The 22,923-nt window shown below is 34.4% G+C and overlaps 1 protein-coding gene across 3 annotated transcripts in view; it reads left to right on the top strand.

Annotated features, from left to right (window-relative positions):
• Nucleotides 1-5,085: 5,085 nt before the first annotated feature.
• LOC126893314 (alpha-taxilin-like) overlaps nt 5,086-22,923 on the top strand; it is a 43,432-nt gene continuing 25,594 nt past the window's right edge. Inside the window, exons 1-5 of one of the 3 annotated variants that reach the window (XM_050663353.1) lie at nt 5,086-5,557; nt 6,274-6,412; nt 6,776-7,417; nt 17,902-18,351; nt 21,762-22,041. In XM_050663353.1, the coding sequence (XP_050519310.1) occupies nt 6,410-6,412; nt 6,776-7,417; nt 17,902-18,351; nt 21,762-22,041 (1,375 nt within the window). In that variant the 5' untranslated portion in view covers nt 5,086-5,557; nt 6,274-6,409. The other 2 variants (XM_050663354.1, XM_050663355.1) reach the window with 2 other exon arrangements.

The raw sequence follows: 22,923 nt of genomic DNA, 5'->3' as shown, positions 1-22,923 counted from the left end.
ATAACACATTTAGTGCAAAGAGTGCGTCCCGGGTTCCCAGTCCATTTCTGAAGCCAAATTGTGTTTCATCCTGGTCTTCTTCACATTTATCTCTGATTCTACTGTGGATGATACGTAGAAAGATTTTCAAGGTGTGGCTCATAAGGCTTATCATTCTATAGTCGCTACAGTTTTTCGGACGTTGTTTTTTTGGTAGGGTTATGAATTCGGACTTTAACCAATCTTCAGGGATATCACCAGTCGAATAAACATCATTGAAAAGTTGGACTAGTATTCCAATGTTTTCCTCATTTATGAGCTTTAACATTTCTGTAGGTATGTTGTCGGGACCAACGGCTTTCTTGTTTTTTGCCAATTTTATAGCATGTTGTATTTCTGGTCCTTCACCTTCACCTAAAGTGTCCAGTTCTTCGGGTCTATCATCATTATACAGTTCATTTATATAATTATACCAGGTAGTTCGGATTTCGTGTTCATCTATTATCATTTTTCGAATCGGTTACAGTATGTGGAGTTTTCTTAGGGTCGTTTAAACACAGCGATAAATCAAACAACTTATCAAGGTCAATCGAGTTGTTGCAACTTATCATTGTGTGTAAACGGTGCATCGCACAACATGGCACAACTTATCAAAGTTGGAGTTGGGTTGAAGGTGGTATCGCATTGAATAGCAGCGTCTAAACAGTGTTTCAACTTGTCATCACAACTAGTTGCTGTGACTTATCGTTGTGTTTAAACGACGCTTATACTTCTCTAACTTTTTTAAACATATTAAACGTATCATGTTTTTCATTCAACTTTTCTAATTCCTTGCATTTATCCTCCATCCATTTTTCTTTAGCTACCTTTATTTTTTGTTTAATTAGTTTTTGTTTTTCTTTGTATTCTGTTTTGTTATCTTTCAGTTTTCTTCTCTGCTCCATCAATTCCAGGATTTCATCAGTCATCCATTGTTGTTTTTTGTGTTGTTTTCTTGGTCCATATACCTTAAACAATTTAAAGCTATTGCGACTGTCAATCATTGAACCGAACAAGAAAAGGCTGTTTCCTTGACTGCTGCTCTACGAGGTGATGCTGCAGATATATTAAGGTCAATTCCTAAGGGTCAAGAAAAATGTTACCAGATGACGATATCATCTGGTTGTCTGAAATGTTCATGACGACAGAGAAGATGTCATCCGCTTACTGACTACATGCGACGTAACCATACCCGGTAATAGTGAGAAAATTCTGACGACCATGCTTGATGGACACTGCCGAGATGGAAGTTTAAGGATGGTCGAAGATGTGGACAATGTCGAGTTCCTAACGGCAAAAGCTTTGGTGAGAGTTCGAGGTGTCGTCCCGGTAAGAGTTATGAATTGAAAGGAAACTGCTATCAAGTTAAATAGAAGAACTTTGATCGGACAGTGTGTTCCCGTGGCTTCGATTTGCTCTACGAACACCAATGAGAAATCATCGAAGTCAAAGTGTCCAAAGGAGCTTGTTGAGATGGTCATTGGAAGATGCCAAGATCTTGATCATGAACGAACCGAAAAAGTGAGGTCGATGCTGATAGAGTATCACGATGTTTTTGCTATTGATAAGAAGGATAAAGGCAAAACAAGCATGGTAACGCATAAAATAAATACCGGAGACGCTCAGTTAATCAGACAACGGCCTAGACGACTTCCATTTGCGAAAAGAGATGAAGCCGAAGAGATTATCAAGGATAATCGAAGAGTCCATGGACATCACCAGTAGTTCTGGTAAAGAATAAAGATGGTTCAACGCGGTTTTGTATCGACTACCGCCAGCTCAATGCGGTAACAAAAAAAGATAGTTATCCTTTGCCCAGAATAGACGATACATTCGATAGTCTCTCCGGTTTTCGTTGGTTCTCCACACTCGATCTAAAAAGTGGATATTGTCAAGTAGACATGGAGCCAGCCGATCGGAAGAAAACCGCATTTTCGATAGGATCAGGGCTTTGGCAGTTTACGGCTATGCCGTTTGGTTTATGTAATGCTCCTGCCACATTTGAAAGATTAGTGGGGGCAGTTTTAAGAGGTCTAACATGGAAAACATGCCTGGTTTACTTGGATGATGTAATTGTGGTTGGGAACTCCTTTGATGAACATGCCAAGAATCCAATAGAAGTCTTTTAACGATTGAGGGAAGCGAACTTGAAGTTAAGTCCGAAGAAATGTCACATGTTTCGACGAGAAGTTAAGTATTTGGGACATATTGTATCGAGTTATGGTGTAACACAGCTGATCCTGAAATGATTGAAGCAATTAAAGATTGGCCAGTACCAAAAGATAAACATGAAATTAGAAGTTTCCTTGGCCTATGTACATATTACCGACGATTTGTCAAAGGATTTGCCAATATCTCCAAGCCCCTAAAAGTTGACGGAGGAGGGGAAAGAATATACATGGAGAGTGCCAAAAAGCTTTCGAACAACTACAGATGGCTCTGATCAGATGCTAGTAACAATGCCATAGGAGCTGTTCTCTCACAAATCCAGGATGGACAGGAAAAAGTCATCGCTTATTTCAGCTAAGTCCTGTCGAAACCAGAAAGAAACTATTGCGTTACAGAAGAGAACTGCTGGGTGTAGTGAAGGCTTGCGAGCATTTCCATAAATACTTGTATGGCAGAAAGTTCCTTCTTCGAACAGATCACGCTGCTCTAAAATGGCTCATACAATTCCGTAATCCAGAGGGCCAGATGGCAAGATGGTTAGAACGATTACAAGAATATGATTACGAAATAGAACACAGGAACGGAAGAGTTCATTCAAATGCTGATGCCTTTTTGAGACGACTATGCAGTGCAAATTGTAACCACTGTGCCAAATTAGAGAAACGATTTTGCCCCGTGAGACGAACCACCGTAGTTAATGAGCAATGGCAGCCCCAACAGTTACAAGACGCCCAAGAAGATGATCCATTTATAAAAAGAGTATTGGATTGGATGCGGCAAGGTGAGAGACATAGTTGGCAAAACATTATAGTGCATGTAGTCCGGCAGTCAAGGCCTACTGGAGCCAATGGAATGGCCTGGTACTAAAAGATGATCTTCTGTACAGAACCTTTGAGAACGATGATGGTACAGAATCTAAGCTTCAGTTGATTGTACCTAAAAGTAAAGTGCCAGAAGTATTGTGGCAGTTGCATGACGGTATATTAGGTGAACACTTTGGTATTACGAAGACTCTACAAAAGGTTCGAGAACGGTTCTATTGGGTGAACTGTAAAGATGATGTACGAAGATGGTGCCGGAAATGTGAACTGTGTGCATCCAGTAATCAGTTGGTAAAAAGAAAGCACCCATGAGACAGTACAAAATTGGCAGTCCTATGGAAAGAGTAGCAATCGACATTGCGGGTCCATTTCCAGAAACCGATGCTGGAAATAAATACATCCTGGTAGCCATGGATTATTTTACGAAATTGACCGAGGCCTATGCATTACTGAATCAAGAAGCTGCTACCGTTGCAGAGGTACTTATTAAAGAATTCTTCAGCCGATTTGGTGTTCCCTTTTTCCAAAAGGTTTGTAAATTGATTGGTGTCAATAAGACCAGAATGACACCCCTGCATCCTCAATCAGATGGAAGGTCGAGAGGATGAACCGAACGATGGGTAAACACTTGTCCAAAGTTGTATCTGAACATTTGCGAGATTGGGACCAGCACATTCATTTATTCCTGATGGCCTACCGCTCGGCCGTGAATAAAACTACAGGTCAGACACCAACCTGCCTGATGTTGGGTCGTGAAGTTCGTTTGCCCTGCAACCTAGAGTTTGGCTTCAGACCTTTCGAGGAACATGTTGCAGGCGAAAAATACGTCGACCGCCTGAAGTTACGAATGAACAACATTCATGAACTTGCCCGATAACACATCCAGATAGCCAGTGACAGAATGAAAGATCAATATGATTCTCGATGCAAGAATGAAAGCTTCGAAGTAGGTGATCTTGTCTGGCTTTATAATCCACAGCGTCGTCGAGGCTTGTGTTCTAAACTACAAAGACAATGGGAAGGTCCGTATGAAGTTAAGAAGAAAATAAATGACGTAGTATACAGAATTAAGAATTTGCCAAACGGTAAACCAAAAGTTATTCACATAAATCGTCTTGCACCACAAGCTGGCTCAAATAAAACAGAAGAAGTCCGAGTCTTCCAACAGGAGATGAAAGATGCTGCACAACCAAGTTTTAAGAAATTTATGTCAAATTACGCAGAGAGAAAGAGTGCTAGATTCAGCGTGACCACAGAAGTTCAGCAAGATCTGTTTAGTGTTCCAGAAGACGTCTCTCTAGCCCACTGTGTTGCCTAAGATCTCGAGATGACTAAAGGAATCTCATCCGTATTCAATAGAAAGTTCGGCGGCCTGGACGAGTTAAGAAATCAGCAGCCTAAAATTGGAAGAGTACTGCGATTGGAAGATGGTCCTCGATCTTTGCTGTATATGGTGACCAGGAAGTCTTATACGGACACGCCAAGCTACGAGAATATATGGCGTGCTCTAACTAATTTGAAGAAAATCGTGTGTAATTATGACATCAAAAATTTGTCTTTACCAAAAATGGGCCATGCAGTAGAAGATTTGGATTGGAAGATTGTGAAAAGCATGCTGGAACTGATCTTCAGAGAAACCGGCGTATGAATTATTGTGTGTTGCATTAACCCAAAGATATCGTACCATTCAAAGACAGTAGACTGTCACTTCTTCTTGAGGGGTGTATGCAGAGCTGGAGAATTTTGTAGATTCCGCCATCGCGGGCCTACATCTTAAGTTGCTGATCGGGACGCTCAGATCTTAAAAAGGGAGCAGTGTGACGAATTACCGACAGCAAATAATAGGTTCCGTCTCGACAGCTCATTACGTATTGAGATATCTGGAAGGATGACTCATCAGACGAGCGAGGAAAAGATTTCTTGAGAATGATCGCCTACGCATTACTAAAGTTGGGCGGTTCCGTTTTTCTGGAACGTTCAAGAACATGACTTGTATTTTTGTATTCAATATAAATAAGGATGGAACTTTAGAGGTAGTGAGTATGTAAAAATAAAGTCGTCTGTACAGTTATATAAATAAAATCGTATATAAATACGAACCGCTAGTTTCTTTGTAATTATAAGTTATTAAAAAAACCGCTACAGTATCTAACAAATACAGAGATTGTACTTAAAAAAAATATCGTGACGAAAATAAATATAATGTAGAACTATAGGTAGATGGCTAGGTCATCAAATGATAATCCAGGAGAAAGAAATTAATATATAATATATATAATATATTTGAATGAATGGACTCCATTATTTGTTTTTATTTAGGTAACAGAAACTGGCCTTTATTTCATACGATGGCGGGAAACCATTTGAAGTTGCGCTACATTTTGGTTCCATGTAATCTAAACATAGATGGGAATAAAATTAGGTTCTGAAAATAGATCTTTTTATAATATGAAAATGTAGGCTACATCAATGACATTTTGTACATGATATATTCGAAGTATACTAAGATATGTACCATACAGTTTAGAAAGTGAATTAATAATAAAAAGGTAAGCGTATGCGTATATAAATACACTTTTGGTTTCTTGTAGAAAAGTAATAAAATACTACCCATGTGCTTAATTCATAAATAGTTTTCACATAACCTCAACATAATATATTTTTTAAGTATAATAAATTTCGAATTTATTTCGAAATATGTAGATAAATGGCTTGAATCTAGTTTTGTTTTTTGAAGCTGTGAGACATGCTCATGAGCCTAATACCTATATATCTAGAATTATTTTCATTAAATCATAATTTGTGTTCTTAAAATTTAGGTAGGTATCTAGGTATAAAAAATCTGTAACTGGAAATATTTCATTTTTGTTCTGTCGCAGAAATAAGACAGTAATTTTATAGATCAAAAACCCTATAACCATCTAGGTATCTATTATAAGTTTGAATAATTTTTAAAATACAACAAAAATACATTGGGTACATACATATTTTAATGTACGAGATACCTATATGGAAAAAGTAACTATATTTCAAATATAATGAAGAACTTTTTATGATCGTGTTTATAATTAAATCATTTCCTAAACATTGTAAAGTATTTATTTAATAATACTTATATAGAAATATGAATTAATCTCATTTTATCCTATTAACTGACATGATTCTCTTAAAACTTTCATAGCATATATTTCTCTATTATCATATTTTATTATCAATAAAGTTGATTATGTTAGATATATTATTATCATTATTTGAATATTTTTAGCACTGCACAACCCCACACGTGGGGGGTGTGGGGGTATACTCATACTTCAACGTCTGCAACCATGCAACCATTAAAGGCGGTTGGTAAGAATATAGACGACAAGTGACAACGTGACAAGTAACTTAAAGCTTAATTTATGGTAGATACGGTTTTTAAAAACAAATTGAATATAAGTAGATTTCTATAAATTAGAGCATAGTTAGACCAAATAATTATGAATGTTTTATCAATGAAAAATAATCTAATACAAACTAAAATGCTGAGATTTGTAGTGGTTTCCTTGACAACCAAATAAACCAAGTTGTTTATAAAACAAAAGACAGTTTAAAACGGATTCGAGATCAAGTAGTTTTATTCAACTGTTAATTTGACTTTTGGTCAAGTGTTTTATACCCTTAAATCTTGTGTGAAAATTATAATATCTCTGTCTGTGCTCAATCTATAATTTGTAAGTTTCTTTTAATATATTAAAATTTTGTATATTATTAAATCTAAATTCTAGGTTATGGAACCCCAAAATAACACTGAAATACCGGCAGCACCGGCTTCTGGTGAAAATCAAGAACAATCTCCATTAGTAACACCACAATTAGCTCAGAATGCTGCTGAGAAATTGGCAGTACCTCTTTCTGAAAAAGCCCCCCTTTCATCTGAGAATATCTGTCCTAATGGTACTTCCGAAACAGTAGCAGTAGATTCTAAACAGGTTTGCCAAAATGCTGATAATCTGTCTATCCCTATCTCCAGAATGTCTCTTCATTCATCTGAAAAACCTTATTCTGAAAATATCTGCCCCAATACAGCCAACTTGCCAGTATTTGTGCCTGCAGTCAATACAGGAGCGATTAAGAAGAGGCGAGATGAAAAAAGAAAATCAAGAGATCAAAGATCATGGGATAATATGCTCGAATCTATTACTAATCTTCCCATAACGGAGAGAATTTATTTTATTAAAGAGAAATACATAGAACTATATAATGACTACAAAGCAGCTTCTTCAACACTTAAAACTAGTGAAAAACAATTAAAATGTATAAAGAGAGAAAAGGAACATGTTGAAGCTGATCTTGCAAAAAACATATTAACTAGATCTAAACTAGAAAATTTAGCTAGAGAACTCCAGAAACAAAATCGAGATATCAAGGTAAGAAACAGTATTTATGAATAAACATGTTATACTATTTGATTTTTCTGTATTTTTACAAAAAGTATATTTGTGTGTTTTGGGTTGTATATTGAGGTATAAAAATAATATAAAAAATAATCAAAAATCTTATTTAACACCTTGGTTGCATTACAAGACAAATAGACCTTGTATTACACTAACCTGTGGCTACATCGACTTTGTCATAATGCACTCTCACAAAGGTTCACTATGGGACATATCGCTGCTTTGCAAGAACGTAGGCTTAAGTCAAAAAAAGACGATTTTAGGGGAGAGGCATTTTAAAACTTCATGGATATGATTATGAGCATGACTCCGAATAAGTTGTTACTTTAAAGAAATTACCTATACAATTTTGTTAGAAATATATCTTAATACAAACTGTGATAACTAGATAAATTTATAAAGTGTTTTTGTTAACCCCTATTACATTTGAGTCTTTTTTCCTCAGAAACATATACTTCAACTTTGTTAAAACGCTGACCTAACTACAAAAAGAGTCCTTATTTTAGAGAGAATTTTCACAAAAACTAATCGTAAGTATAAGATCGGTCGTCCTTGACGAGAAGTAAACACACAAATTGCTTCACATTATGTGCTATTCTGCGGCGTAACTTGCTTGGGTCTGTATTCATACGAAAATTTTAAGTACTTAACTAATTTAGATGACCTATTAACGTCATAGGTCTTTATTCACGCAATAGATACTTTTATTTTTAGTAGATCTGCATTAATAAGTCCAGCCACAGCCCAGGTGTTAAAAAAATTATTGTAACATTTATTTCGAGTTTAAAATACATATAAAATAATTCTTGATAACTAAGTAGTGTGGAGTTTAGAAAACAGTTATTGGTTTTATTCTTCTTCTTCCTTCTTGTATGTATTTGCTTTTTTTTCTACTAGCCTCCTAAATTATTGTTTAAATTATCGCACTATCTTTTTCTTGGTCTGCCAATACTTCGTCGTCAATTTGGTCACTTATTACGTGCTATTCGTATTATCCTTTCCTCTGCCATTCTACTAATGTGTTCGTTCCACTCCTGTTTCCGTTTTGTCACCCATTCATTTATGTATGTCTTCTACATTGCATGATCTTCTTATGTTTTTGCTTCTCCTCCTATCCAACAGACTTTTCCCTGATATTCATCGAAGTATTTTCATCTCTGTTGTTTCTAGTAGTCGTCTCGTTTTAGATGTGTCAGGTCTTGTCTCCGCTGTGTATGTCAATATAGGTCTAATTGCTGAATTATAGATTCTTGCTTTTGTGTCTTGTCTTAGGTGTTTGTTCTTCCAGATTGTGTCATTAAGAGATCCCGCCTCTTCACTTGCTTTTAAGCTTTGTTGTCATACTTCCTCTTCAACATCTCCGTAACTAGTTATATCTATTCTATTCTTCTAATGCCCTATCAGTAAGAGGTCTACTGGTAGTCTATTTATTTATTAAGCTCAACAGGCCTTGTAGGCGTAGGGCTAAAATGTTTACATTTTTGGTTATATTTTTTATGTTACTCCTATAAATTTTATTACATTCACTTCAGCCTTTTTATACACTCCTTCACCACCTCCCTCAATCTCCTTCTGTCCAATGCTAGTTCTTTCCATCTCTTACTTTTCTTCAGGTATTCATACTCACTGTCCTTCCATCTTTTTTTTGGCCTTCCTTTCCTTCTCTTTTGTATTGGTCTTCATAAGAGTAACATTTTTGACATTCTTTCATTTCCCATTCTTTCGATCTGCCCCAAATATCGTATTCTCTGTGCTTTGATTGTTGTCGTTATTGTTGGCCCTTTATTACTTCTATCAGATTTAGCCATACGGCTCACACTCCCTCTAAGGGGGAAATTGACTCATCCCAGATACCTACGTTATCAAAAGGATTGAGCTCTGGTGGGACTCTTTCCGTGTTATCGAGCCCTAGGTGACTTGGAATGCAGGTGTATCTCCCAAAAATTTTCGTACACTTCTGGCTGTCGCGAGTAGTACAGCTTTCTGCATGGTCTTATAAAGATGTTCATTCAGACCCAGCTTTTTTATGCTTTCGAGGAGGGTCTTCGGAATGACTTCAGTAGTAGACATAATAATCGGTATCGTCTGGGTACTTTGCATTCTCCATTGCCTTCGTATTTGAATTTCTAGATCTCTGTACTTGGCGATCTTTTCAGTAAATTTACTACGTAGATTATTGTTGTTAGGTATCGCCACATCAATTAGTGTTGTTTGTCTTGTTAATTTATTAACTAGTACGAGATCTGGTCTATTATGTGCCACTGTTTGGTCTGTGAGCACAGTGCGGTCCCAGTATAGCTTGTAGTTGCCATCCTCAAGCATACTCTCAGGGACGTATTGATAATACGGGAGATGGTCTGTTTGGAGAAGTCCCAGCTTGATAGCTATCTCTTGATGAAGGATTTTTCCCACTGCGTCATGCCGTTCCTTGTATTCAGTTGCAGCAAATGCCTGGCAGCCCCCTGTAAGATGTTGGATGGTTTCTTGGGCTTGACATCCATATCGGCATCTGTCGTTTTTGAACCTGAGGGTCTTTGATGATATATTTCAGGTAATTTCTGGTTGGTATAACCTGATCCTGAATGGCCAGTAATGAACCCTCCGTCTCAGGGAACATCTTTCCTGATGTCAACCAGTAGTTCGACGCTATATTGTCGACATAATCTTGGCTGACCTCATTGGGATGTCACCCGTGCAGAGGTTTACCCATCCAGGTGCGCACTTTTTCGTCCTTAGTAAGGTGGTTTATGCGCATTTCTGGTTCCCTCAGTTTGATCGGTGTTGTGTCATCTACTGCGCAGATAGCGTGATGTAGAGTAGATGTCTCAGCCTGCATCTGAAAATAAGTTCTTAAATTAGCAATTTGTTTATCTAATTGCTCACCTGTATCCATAAGTCCTGTTCCTCCTAGACTCCGTAGTAATGTTGTTCTTTCTACTGCACTTTTAGGATGGTGTTTTTGTGCCTTTGTGAGGTGTGTTCGTACTTTTTGCTGAAGAGCTTCTATATCTGTTTTTTGTCACTTAACAATACCAAATGAGTAGCTAAGCGCGGAACATGCGTAGGTGTTTAGTGCCTTAAACAAATTTCTACTGTTAAGCTGTGAGCGAAGCAGCTGTTTTACCCTTCGTATAAACTCAGTAGTTATCTCTGTTTTCATTTGTTTATGGTCAATTTTCCGCGCTTGCTTTACTCCAAGATATTTATACATATCGTTTTCACCCATGGCATCGATGTTCTGGCCATTTTGCATATCGAATCCTCCGGGCTGTACTTTTCCTCTGACTATATTTAAAATACGGCACTTATCTAGTCCGAAGTGCATACTAATATCATTAGAAAAAGTTTCTACAGTTTTTAGCATCTCGTCGAGTTGGTTTCGAGTGGAAGCCATTAATTTCAAATCATCCATGTACAATAAATGATTAAGCTTCGCCACCACATTGTTGTTATTTTTGATGCTAAAACCTGCATCTGTGGAGTTCAATAGCTGAGATAGTGGGTTCATAGCTAGACAGAACCACAGAGGACTCAATGAATCTCCTTGAAACAGGCCCCCGGCTGATTACGATATTTTCAGTTTCGATGTTACTTTCACCAGGTATTTGAAGGTGAATTCTAGTTTTCCACTCTGTCATTGTATGTTGTAAAAAGGTCACTATATTATCATCTACTTTATATATTCTCAGTATATCTATAAGCCATTCATGCGGCACTGAATCAAAGGCCTTCTTGTAATCAATAAAAGCAGTAAATAGATTCCTCTTTTTGGAATATGCTTGATTAGAAATGACTGAGTCGATGATAAGTTGTTCTTTGCAACCCATGGAACCCTTAGCGCATCCTTTCTGTTGAGGCTCTATGATATTGTTCAGAGCACAGTGTTGGTAGATACGCCGAGCTACACAGGATGTGACCAATTTATACAAAGTTGGAAGGCAAGTAATTGGGCGGTATTTTGCTGGATCTTGGGTGTTATTTTGATCCTTCGGTATTAAATAAGTGGTTCCCTGAGTTAGGAATAATGATATATCCTGCGGATTAAAAATAACATGATTAATTAGGGTTGATAAGCATTCATGAGCACTCCAAAACTTCTTGAGCCAAAAGTTTTGAACTCCGTCTGGTCCAGGAGATTTCCAGTTATGAAGCTCTTTGATGATATTTGAGACTTCTTCAGTGGTGAAGGGTTCGTAGAGAGTAGTAGTGTAGTGTTGGCAGTTCTGTGCCGTATCTTCTATCCATCCAGCATTCTTGTTAAGAGCAGCTGGTGTGGAAAGTTGATTTCCCCAAAACTCATGAATTTCTTCTTGGCTTGGGTAAGACTTATCGAGATTTTCTACGGTGGAATTGAGTTTTCGATAGAACGCCTTCTCAGCAGTCTCAAAAAGGGCATTGTCGGATTTTCGGTTGTTACTCACTTTGTACCTTCTTAGTTGTCCTGAATAAACTGAGAGTCTTTGTTTTAATGTATCCAGGCACTGTTGGGCTGTGTTGTTTTCTGGATCGTATCTTGAGTGTCTTGCAGTATTCCGTATTATTTCTTCAGCTCTCCTGATGACTCTTGTACTTCTTACACCTCGTATATATTCTGTGACTTGACCAATATCCCTACGCAGCAATTCAATCTTTCCGAGCAGTCTTTTTTCCCAGGGTGCAGTTCTGCTACCAGTCCTTCCATTATTAGTACCCCTTCGTGTTCTGATCTTAATGCCCATTACATTAGCAATTGCTGTTGCTGCACAGTAGATTAGCATGTGCAGATACTCTAATGTGTGGGCTTCTACGACATAATTGGGTAGGACTTCAGTGTTCACAATTTGTAACAGCACACCTAGTTTCTTACAAGAGTTTATTCGTGGTAGCGGTGGTCTGCTAAGTGGGTTTGTTCCATTAAACTCTTGTGCAGCACGTGCCATTTCGCTGACTAGGTTATCATGTAGCTCGTTGTTTTCCTGCTCTGTATTGTCAGGTTGAGTTTCTTGTATGGCAAGCTCAGGAATCTGCTCATGAAGTTCATTGGGGACTTAATCTTCAATTACAACATCGTTATGAATCTCCCGTTCGACTTCGCTTCTTATGATATTGCGTCTAGTCTCTGGGATAAGGTTGTTTCTTATAATTACCCGGTATTGGTCTGATACTCGTTGCTCCGATACTTGAATATCTGGGTACGTCCTGCAAAATTCGGCATACAGCTGTTGTCGGTAGCCGATTGTTTCTTGACCGAGGTTTGTCACCTTGTAGTAGAACCGCAAAATGTTTTCATTAATGGACGCAGTCCATTTCATGCGCTGCCTCGGTCGTCCCGCTTGAGTGAGCGCCGGCTGATGATCCAGCGCAGCACCTTCGGCGGGTGGAGCTCTTGTTGTTGTTTGGCTCGCTTGTGGTTGTGGTTGAGCTGTAGCTGATTGTATGACAGGGGCCCGCCTCCTCAACACCCTGCCACCCACGTCCCGCATGCTGTCACGTCCAGCGCCGGCTCCAGACGTGCCCTGGCGATCCCCAGGCAGCGATCCTAAACATAAATTATTATTCTCCATTCTCATGGGTGTGCATTTTATACCTACTGCCAGGTGTCAGTTTTTGTTCCACGGCAAGTATCCCTGCTACTCTCTGGGTACTGGCGCTACGAATACCCAGAAAGCATCCCCCATTCGCAGGGGGCCGCGGCCGCGCCTGATAGAAGAACTGACAAAAACTCCCACAGGACTATTACTATTATTTATATTTTAATATTACTTTTATGTTAAGTGTAGTTTGTTACAGCAACCATTATAAATTGTAATTGACACCATTCTCTCTATTGACAATTTATATTTGTATGTAACTTGTGAATCCGTAGAATAAAGCTTTTTTTCTATTCTATTCTATACAATTCTTCCAATTCTTTATTGGTTCTTCTTCTCCACTTACCTTCTATTTTCACACCTCAATATATTACTCTTTGCATTTTCCTCTCCCATCTTTCTAAAAGGTCAGTTTCTGCCTTTTTCAGCACCCATGTTTCACATACATGTTACTGTAGGTTTTTCTGGAGACGTATTTGCATTTCATTAATGTTCGTAATGCTCCATACGTTTTATTTCCTTTAGCAATTCTTGCCTTTATCTCCTGCTCCTCTTAACGATTTTCATCTATTTTGGCTCCCAGGTAATTAATTTCTTTGGCTCTTTTCAACGAGTATGTTTTTCTCCATCTACGAGTATTTGTAATATGATGTTTTTTTCTTTTTGGATTTTTCCTATTATCATATACTTTGTCTTATTTTCATTAACTTTTGTATTTCTTTCTTGCTTGTTGCTAATAGTGTCAGATCATCTGCAAATATTATGCATTGACGGCCGTTATTAAATATCGTTTTTTGCATGATTATTTTGCTTTTCCTGATTATTCCTTCCAATGTTAGATTGAATGCAGTTGTTGATAGTGGGTCTTCTTATCATAATCCTTCCTTGGTTTCAAACTTTTTGGATGTATACCCTTTCCATGCTATTTCGTTTGTTGTATCTTCCATCATCACCTTTACCATCCTGACAATTTTACTTGATATCCCCAATTCTTTCCTCAGTTAGTACATCTGCTGTCTGTTTACTGTGTCATAGTCTGCTTAAAGTCGACGAACAAAGCATATACTACTGTTTTATGTTCGTAACAGGTAGTCTGTATTTCTTTGGAGGCAAATATTTGGTCTGTGGTTGATCTGTTGTTTCTAAAACTTACCTGGTATTCTCCCTATATCTTTTCCGAATACTGATCTAATCTTTTTCTTATACTTTGTGCCAAGATTTTGTAAACTATTTCTAATAGTGCAATGCCTCTATAGTTGTCGCATAGCATTCAATCCCCTTTTTTATGTATAGGGCAGATCCTTGCTTTGGTCCACTCTTCTGGTATTTTTTCTACTTCCCATATTCTTGTTATCAGGTCATATCTCTTTTTGTAGTCTTTTCCCTCCCTACTGGTACACCAATACCTCCTTACCAATACATCATCACTGAGAGCAATATTTTTTTACTTTATAACTATCGAATCTTTTAACTTCCTTTATTTCTAGCTTTGTTGCTTTTGACATTATGTACAGTATGTCCCTGTAAGTTGTATCCATATGGAAATCTTTTTTATTATTAATTTTACGAAAAAAAGTTGTTCTTTATAAAAAGCTCTGCATGGTCCAAAACCTAAGATTTAACCATCAAATATCAAATTTTTTGAATATTATACGAGGTATGTCAAAAAGTTTGAATTTCACTCAAGAGTAAAGTAGCTATATTTTTCACAATATTGAACATTGCTATTATGAAAAGTTGTTTGGAATTAAAAACTATATTCTAGTATGCAATTATCTCCTAATTAAATTTTTTTTTTTTTTAAGAATTAGGGATAACTAACATTATTTTTCGTTATTTCAATTCAGATAACTCTTTTATTATTAATTTTACGAAAAAAAGTGATTCCTAATAAAAAGTTCTGGATGGTCTAAAACCTAAAATACAACCATTTTATATCAAATTTTATCAATTTTATACGAGGTATGTCAAAAAATATAAATTTAGATCAAAAGTAAAGTACCTTTATAGTTCAGAATATTTCAATTAAAAGGATGTAATTACATACTGAAACATAGTTTTTAATTCTAAATAACTTTTCATAATAACAATTTTCGATATTGTGAAAAATAAACGTATTTTACTCTTGAGCGAAATTCATATTTTTTGACATACCTCGTATAAAATTGATAAAATTTGACATAAAATGGTTGTATTTTACGTTTTAGACCATGCAGAACTTTTTATTAAGAATCACTTTTTTTCGTAAAATTAATAATAAGAGTTATCTGAATTGAAATAACTGAAAATAATGTTATGTTATCCATAATTTTTCAAAAAATTATTTTTTTCAATTAGAAGGATGTAATTGCATACTAGAATGTAGTTTTTAATTCCAAACAACTTTTCATAATAGCAATTTTCAATATTGTGAAAAATAAAGCTACTTTACTCTTGAGTGAAATTCAAACTTTTTGACATACCTCATATAATATTCAAAAAATTTGATATTTGATGGTTAAATCTTAGGTTTTGGACCATGCAGAGCTTTTTATGAAGAATAACTTTTTTTCGTAAAATTAATAATAAAAAAGTTTTCCATATGGATACAACTTACAGGGACATACTGTATACAGGGTGCGCCAAACCTCTGGTCTTCTTTGATTACGGCTAAACTATGAGATATACAAAAACATGTTTATAACAAAACTAATGTGTATCAAAGAGGTCTATAATTTAAAATTATTTTCAATTATACAGGGTGAGTCAGAACGACGGTATGAACCAAAGTTTTATTTTTTTAAATGGAACACCCTGTATATTAAATCATTTTTGAATATATTATTTAAAAATATAAAAAATTTGTATAAGGTCTTATAGGCCTAAAGTTAATAATTTTCAAAATATTTACATCTTTATTGAGAAAAATGGTAATATTTATAGGGTTGTGGATTATGTTTCCAAGGAAATAAAAATTTAGGTGATAGGTCAAAGTTTTTAAAATACAGTGTTATTTTTAAATAATTTAATATTTTTTACTTTTAGCCATAAAATATACAGTGTGATCACTATTTGCAAATACAAAATTTTCTCATTTTTTTTTAAATGGGACACCCTGTATATTAGTTTTGCGTTTGGTAGTAAATATTACAACCTTTCTTTTGGTATAAGGTTGTATGTACCTAGCATGTTTCGTTTTGTAGATATTTTAAGAAAACTATAGATTTTACGTTTTTGCGGATTTTTTATTTAAAAATTTTTTTGCAAAAAAAATAATTATAATCTGGTTTTAGAAACATACACTAAAATATAAAATATGAAAATAAAAAGGTAATTAAAGATTAAAATAAATCGTATGCTAGTACAATTCAATTGAATTTAATAACTTTAAATTATTTTACAAAAAATATTTTACCTTATTAATGAATACATAAATTAGTTACTAAATTAAATAAACAACCAAATTTTAAATCAATCGTAGTAATTCTTCTACCGCAGCAACTTTCCTGTACCAAATTAATTGTTAGTTTTATTGTATTTACGAGTAAGATCAGTTAATAACTTTTTAATTTACCTACATCTTGAGAACGTATAAAGTATGCTTTGAAACAAATGAACGTTATGGAAGTATATTAAGAAGTAAATAGTATCTATGTACCTACTCGTGTCACAAAAGCTGGTAATAATTTCTAATGGTTTCGCCCAAAACAAAAGTCATATCCAAAAATTTTTCGGTTAAAAAATTAAAATTTAAAATATAAAAAATTGTTACAAAAATTTCAACTACAAAAGTATTACCAGTTTTTGTGACACCAGTAAATACTATTTATATTAATAAATAATTTGGATGATACATTTAACATTCATTTGTTTCAAAGCATACTTTATAATAATTTTTATATTCTCAAGATGTATGTAAGTAAATTTAAAAGGTAAATTAAAAGTTTAACTAAATACAATTTAACTAACAATTAATTTGGTACAGGAAAGTTGCTGTAGTAGAAAAATTACTACGGTTGATTTAAAATTTGGTTGTTTATTTAATTTAGTAACTAATTTATGCATTCATTAATATGGTATAATATTTTTTGTAAAATAATATTGAGTTGTACTAGCATACGATTTATTTTAATCTTTAATTACGTTTTTATTTTCTTATTTTATATTTTAGTGTATGTCTCTAAAACCAGATTATAATTATTTTTTTTGTAAAAAAAAGTTTAAATAAAAAATCCGCAAACACGTAAAATCTATAGTTTTTTTAAAATATTTACAAAACGAAACATGCTAGGTACATACAACCTTATACCAAAAGAAAGGTTGTAATATTTACTACAAAACGCAAAACTAATATACAGGATGTCCCATTTAAAAAAAATGAGAAAATTTTGTATTTGCAAATAGTGATCACACTGTATATGTTATGGCTAAAAGTAAAAAATATTAAATTATTTAAAAATAACACTATATTTTAAAAACTTTGACCTATCACGTAAATTTTTATTTCCTTGGAAACATAATCCACAACCCTATAAATATTACCATTTTTCTCAATAAAAATGTAAATATTTCGAAAATTATTAACTTTAGGCCTATAAGACCTTATACAAATTTTTCATATTTTTAAATAATATATTCAAAAATGATTTAATATACAGGGTGTTCCATTTAAAAAAATAAAACTTTGGTTCATACCGTCGTTCTGACTCACCCTGTATAATTGAAAATAATTTTAAATTATAGACCTCTTTGATACACATTAGTTTTGTTATAAACATTTTTTTGTATATCTCATAGTTTAGCCGTAATCAAAGAAGACCAGAGGTTTGGCGCACCCTGTATATGTATGCTATGTTTATGATGATTAATCAGTAATGATATTTATTAATTTTGTATGGTTCCATACAGGAGGAAAACTACAACAGACTGAAGGATGAGGAGGAGAAGAGAAAGGAAGTTGCAGCTAGCTTCACAGAAAAACTTAATGCCCTTACACAACTTATGGATGAGAATAAAGATAAATCTTCTCGTTTACGAAATGAAAATCTTAATATGACTTCTAAACTAGCTGAATTATACGAACAATTCCAGGAAAGAGAACTCCACATGTCTAATATGAATCGTCAAATGGATCTGCAGAAGAAACTCTCTGACACACAGCTTAAGAAGCTTGAATGTGAGTTTGAAGCAGAACGTGAAATTTGGAAAAAAGATAGAGCTATGATGATTATTAATTTAGAAAGAAGTGACGAGACAAATAAGGTACTTCAAGAGAATGTCAATAGTTTACAGGATCATCTAAACTCATATCAGAAGCAGTATAGTGACTTTGAAACTACAATGAAGAGAAGCAACAAGGTAAGTGAGTCGGATTCAACCCGGATCTATCCACTGCTGGATATAGGTCTACCTCAGTCTTTTCCAGGTATTTCTGTTTTGTGCTGTTTGCATCGAATTTTTGCTGATCCATTTTATGTCATCAGACCATCTTGTTGGCGAACGGCCTCTACTTCGATATGCTTCTTGTCTTGGTCTCCAGTGTCTGTATCGTACATTTTAGCTATATGCCCCGCCCAGTTCCACCTAAGGGTCATAATTCTTTCTATTGCATCTGTCACTCCTATTCTCCGTCTTATTTCCTTGTTCATAATCCGATCCCTACAAGAAATGCCTAACATCAAGTGTTCCATGGCTCTTTGGGTAACTCAAATTTTATTTCTTATTTTCTTGGTTACTGTTTAAGTTTCTGCACCATTTGTAAGTACTGGCAACACGCACTGATCAAAGACTTTTCCTTTAAGACACATAGGCAGTTCTGACTTGAGGACATAACTCAGCTTGCCAAATGCCACCCAAGTGAGTCCTATGCACTATGAGTCCTATGGCTTAGTTCGCATGTTTGATTATCTCTTCCTATACGTTTCTCATGCCCTAAGTATTTATAAGAGATGGTTTGTTCAACAAGCATGTCATTTACTGAAATATTTTCGCTTAACATAAGATTTGCCATGATTTTTGTCTTTGTATGATTGATTTTTAATCCAACTTGTACGGAGGCTAGGTATAGTTTCTCCAATTACGATACTGCATCATCGATGCTGTCAGCAAAATTAACAATATCTTCAGCGAACTTCAAATGACTGAGTATTTCTCCATTGCCATTAATTCCGTTTTTGTTCTAATAATGTTTTAAATCATGTTAGCGAAATTGTGTCTATGTCAGACTCCCCGTTTTATTTTAAATGCGATGGTCTTTTTATCTGCCAGTTTCACGTTTGCTGTCGCATTTTGATAGATGTATTTGATCATGTTTACATAGTGTTGATCTATACGGCACTCTGTTAAGGCTAACATTTTTTGATGACTTTTTGTGTAGAAAGCTTTTTCGTAGTCAAAAAATATCAGGACTAATGGCTTGTCATATTCAACACTTTTTCTATTAAGTTCTAAATTATTTGTAAATGATCATTTGTGCCATATCCTGCTTAGTGCAGTCATTGAAGCGTAAAATAGGTTTTGACCTCCGAAACTATAAACCGATGTACATGAAATTTTGGAATTAGGCTTATCTTACCCTTAACTTCAAAAGTGATATTGACCCGAACTCCGTTTTTTATTTTTAAGGGGTGAAAACAACCCCTTAATGGAAAAATTGACATTGAGCCATTTTATCGTCAGAAAACGTGTTTAATAATAAAGAGTGACATTATGAAGTGTTTTCTAACACAACAATCTCATGTTAAACTCATTTTCATCCCCTTGAAAATCGTACAACCCTTGCAAACAACCCCTAAATCGAAAAAATGTACAAAAAATTAATTTAGTATGACATAAAAAGATTTAAATATAGAATAAATGATATTTTACGTTCGCTATCTTAATTATCATATTGTTAACCCCCTTTCAACCCTTAAAAACAACCCCTAAATAGAAAAAATTTACAAAAAATTAATTTGGTTTGACAAGAAGACTTAAATATAGAGTAAATATATTTTACGTTCTCTATCTTAATTATTTAATTGTTATCCCCTTTCAACCCTTAAAATCAACCCCTCGATTAAAAATTGTATAAAAAATTTCTTTTGATAAACTAAAAAGGATTTAAATATCGTTCCACGTTCTCGAAAAAGCTATGCTGGAAAATCATGCTCAAGTTCTTTAACCATTAAAACTACCCTTAAAATACATTGAATATGTATGATTATACATTTAAAAATAATTCAATTATAGAGTAAAATATTGATTAAAATATAAACTTACAAGTTACGTGGAAGTGTACTAGATTAAATTAGTAATACATTATAAAAAAATCTGCAACAAGAGCATTGCAATAGATAGAAAAACCATAAATTAACCATAAAATACATTAAAAAACTATAAAAAATCATTGTATTTTCATTTACATTTACAAAACATTAGGGTCATTATTTTATCAAAAAATGGAGCACGCACAGTAGACCCCCAACAATACACATACTCACTCACCTTCCAAAAATTCACGCTCCGAAATGTTTAGTTTACTAAGTAGAAAAAAATACGATTGGTTTTTGGGCCATAACTACTTCAATTTTGAAGCTATCACAACTTATAAAAAAAACCATTTTGAAGGTAATTAAAAGAGTTCCAACTTTTTTCAGTATAATATGTAGTGAAAAACCTTTATTTTGAAACGGTGAAGGGTCAAAGGGCTCGAGAGAGACTGTGGTTGTGCTACCGCGCGCTCTTTAATCAATCATATCTTCGTCAATTTTTGTGTGATAGGAAAAACAAACAAACCAGAATTTTTGACAAAAAAACCTATTTTTTTGTTATTAGACTTTTTTACGTGTTTTTCAATATTTTTGAAATATTATGACAAGAAAGTGTTTTTTTTTAATTCGAAAAACATTTGTTTCTTAAAATCGTGATTTTTTTTAAAGATGTGTTCCAAAGTAGCCAAACTGCTAGAATCCATCAAACTCTTTATATTAAAGTTGATTCTAGACGAAATACGATTAATTTTAATTTTGGTGGAAGTGGCACTTATGAAATCCATTGATTAAAAAAAACATTAGATGTTCCTCTTTTTTCATTACAGCTCACTCATTTTACGTACAAAAGTCTTCTAACAGTGCTCATTTGAAAGCTTATTTTAAGCACTATTAAATCCTTTCTCATTAGCATGCATAAAATTTATTCGCTCTCCGCTAGATGGCATTGAATACATCGATTAAATTTCACACAAAATAAAAAACGGCTTTGATCTTCAATATCTCGCGTAATATTGGACTTAGAACACTCTTAAAAAAAACAATTTGTTAATTTTTTACCTGCTACAATTTTGTTCATTATATTATCGTTAAAATGCATGTTTTTGGAGATATTTGCAAAAAAACTGTTAAAAATCGTGAGAAAATTCCGAATTTTCAATTGCCAATAACTTGAAAAGTATTGGGTTTTTGAAAAAACTTTATACAACATTTTTTGCTTAAAATTAGAGGATGTAATCAGAGGCCTGTTGGTAATAATAACTCTTGTGAATAGCTTATATACTTGTGTCAACAAGCTAATGGGGCGGTAGTTTCTACGCACAGACATTTATTGTCTGTTATCTCTTCTCTCAGACATTTATTGAACAATTTAGCAAATGCCAGTAAAAGTTTATTTCCTCCTAGTTTTAGGCTTTCAGTCATTATTTTGTCTTCATCAAATGTGATTACTCACTTATCTTCCAGGTGAAAGTAAGTGAGTAGTCATATTGTTCTACTATTATATTTGTGGATTTTCAGGTCTTTGATTCGCTCAAAGATGAAATGGCTCATATGCATAAAATAAACAATGTTTTGGAAAGAGATCGTAATGAGTGGCACAATAGATGGGAACAAACCAACAATAAATGGGTATCACTTATGGAAGTTCATAAAAAAACTGCTTTAGACTTAGATGTCACTCAGAAAAAGTTGGAAGCATTAGAAAAGTTGTGCAGAAAGTTAACAGCTGAGAGACAGTGTTATTTACAGGAGTTAAAGCAGTCCAACATGAACCCAATTACTCCAGTGGAGGAAGAAGGTGAGTGCCGCCTTAATATGTATGTTTATTTAAATCTACTTTAATATGCTGGGTATGCAGGTTTAGTTTTGTTTTTAACACTGATTTTCAGTGTTTTTAGTATAAAGTAGTTTTTCTGTGGTTTCTATAATACAGTGCGCGTCAGAGAAAACGGGCACCCCAAAAATGGGTCATTTTTGATGTCTCATACTCGTATCTCCTAAAACTGTTGTCCGATTTAAGTATTTTTTTAATATGTGATAGCCTTATTTTTTAGCAATATCGTTGTAATAATATTGTTGCTAAACAGATAAATTTTCATTGTATACCGGGTGTACAAATCAAACTGTGTTTTTTCTTAAAATTCGCAACACCCTGTGTTGCGAACCTTAAATTAAAACCCTACTATAGCCTCAGGTTTTCTTAACATTCTGTTTTTTTATTCATTCACTTATGTTGAATAATACAAAAGTTAGATACTTTAACAACTAGCCATGTTCTTCACGAGTACAGGATGTTTCTAAATCGACAAACTTTAAGGCGTAATTCTGCATGAAAAAATAATGACAATTTGCTTTATAATTTTATGTCTGCAAATGCTTTGTTTCCGAGATACGGGGTGTTGAATTTTTTCTTACAAACTGGCAATTTATTTATTGCTTTTAAACCGGTGTGCAAATAAAATTTGGTGGGTTTTAAGATGTAGTATTGCACATTTTTTGACATACAATTAAGAATTTTATATTCACCATTGGCGTGCATACGGGTAATATGATCAATCATATTCGCCAATGGTGAATATAATATTCTTAATTGCATGTCAAAAAATGCGCAATAACTATCTCTTAAAACCTACCAAATTTCATTTTCATATCTCAACCGGTTTTAGGGCAATAAATAAAT

Source organism: Diabrotica virgifera, chromosome 10, assembly GCF_917563875.1.
Source record: "Diabrotica virgifera virgifera chromosome 10, PGI_DIABVI_V3a".
Taxonomy (NCBI): Eukaryota; Metazoa; Arthropoda; class Insecta; order Coleoptera; family Chrysomelidae; genus Diabrotica; species Diabrotica virgifera.
This window is presented reverse-complemented; position numbering and strand designations above follow the sequence as displayed.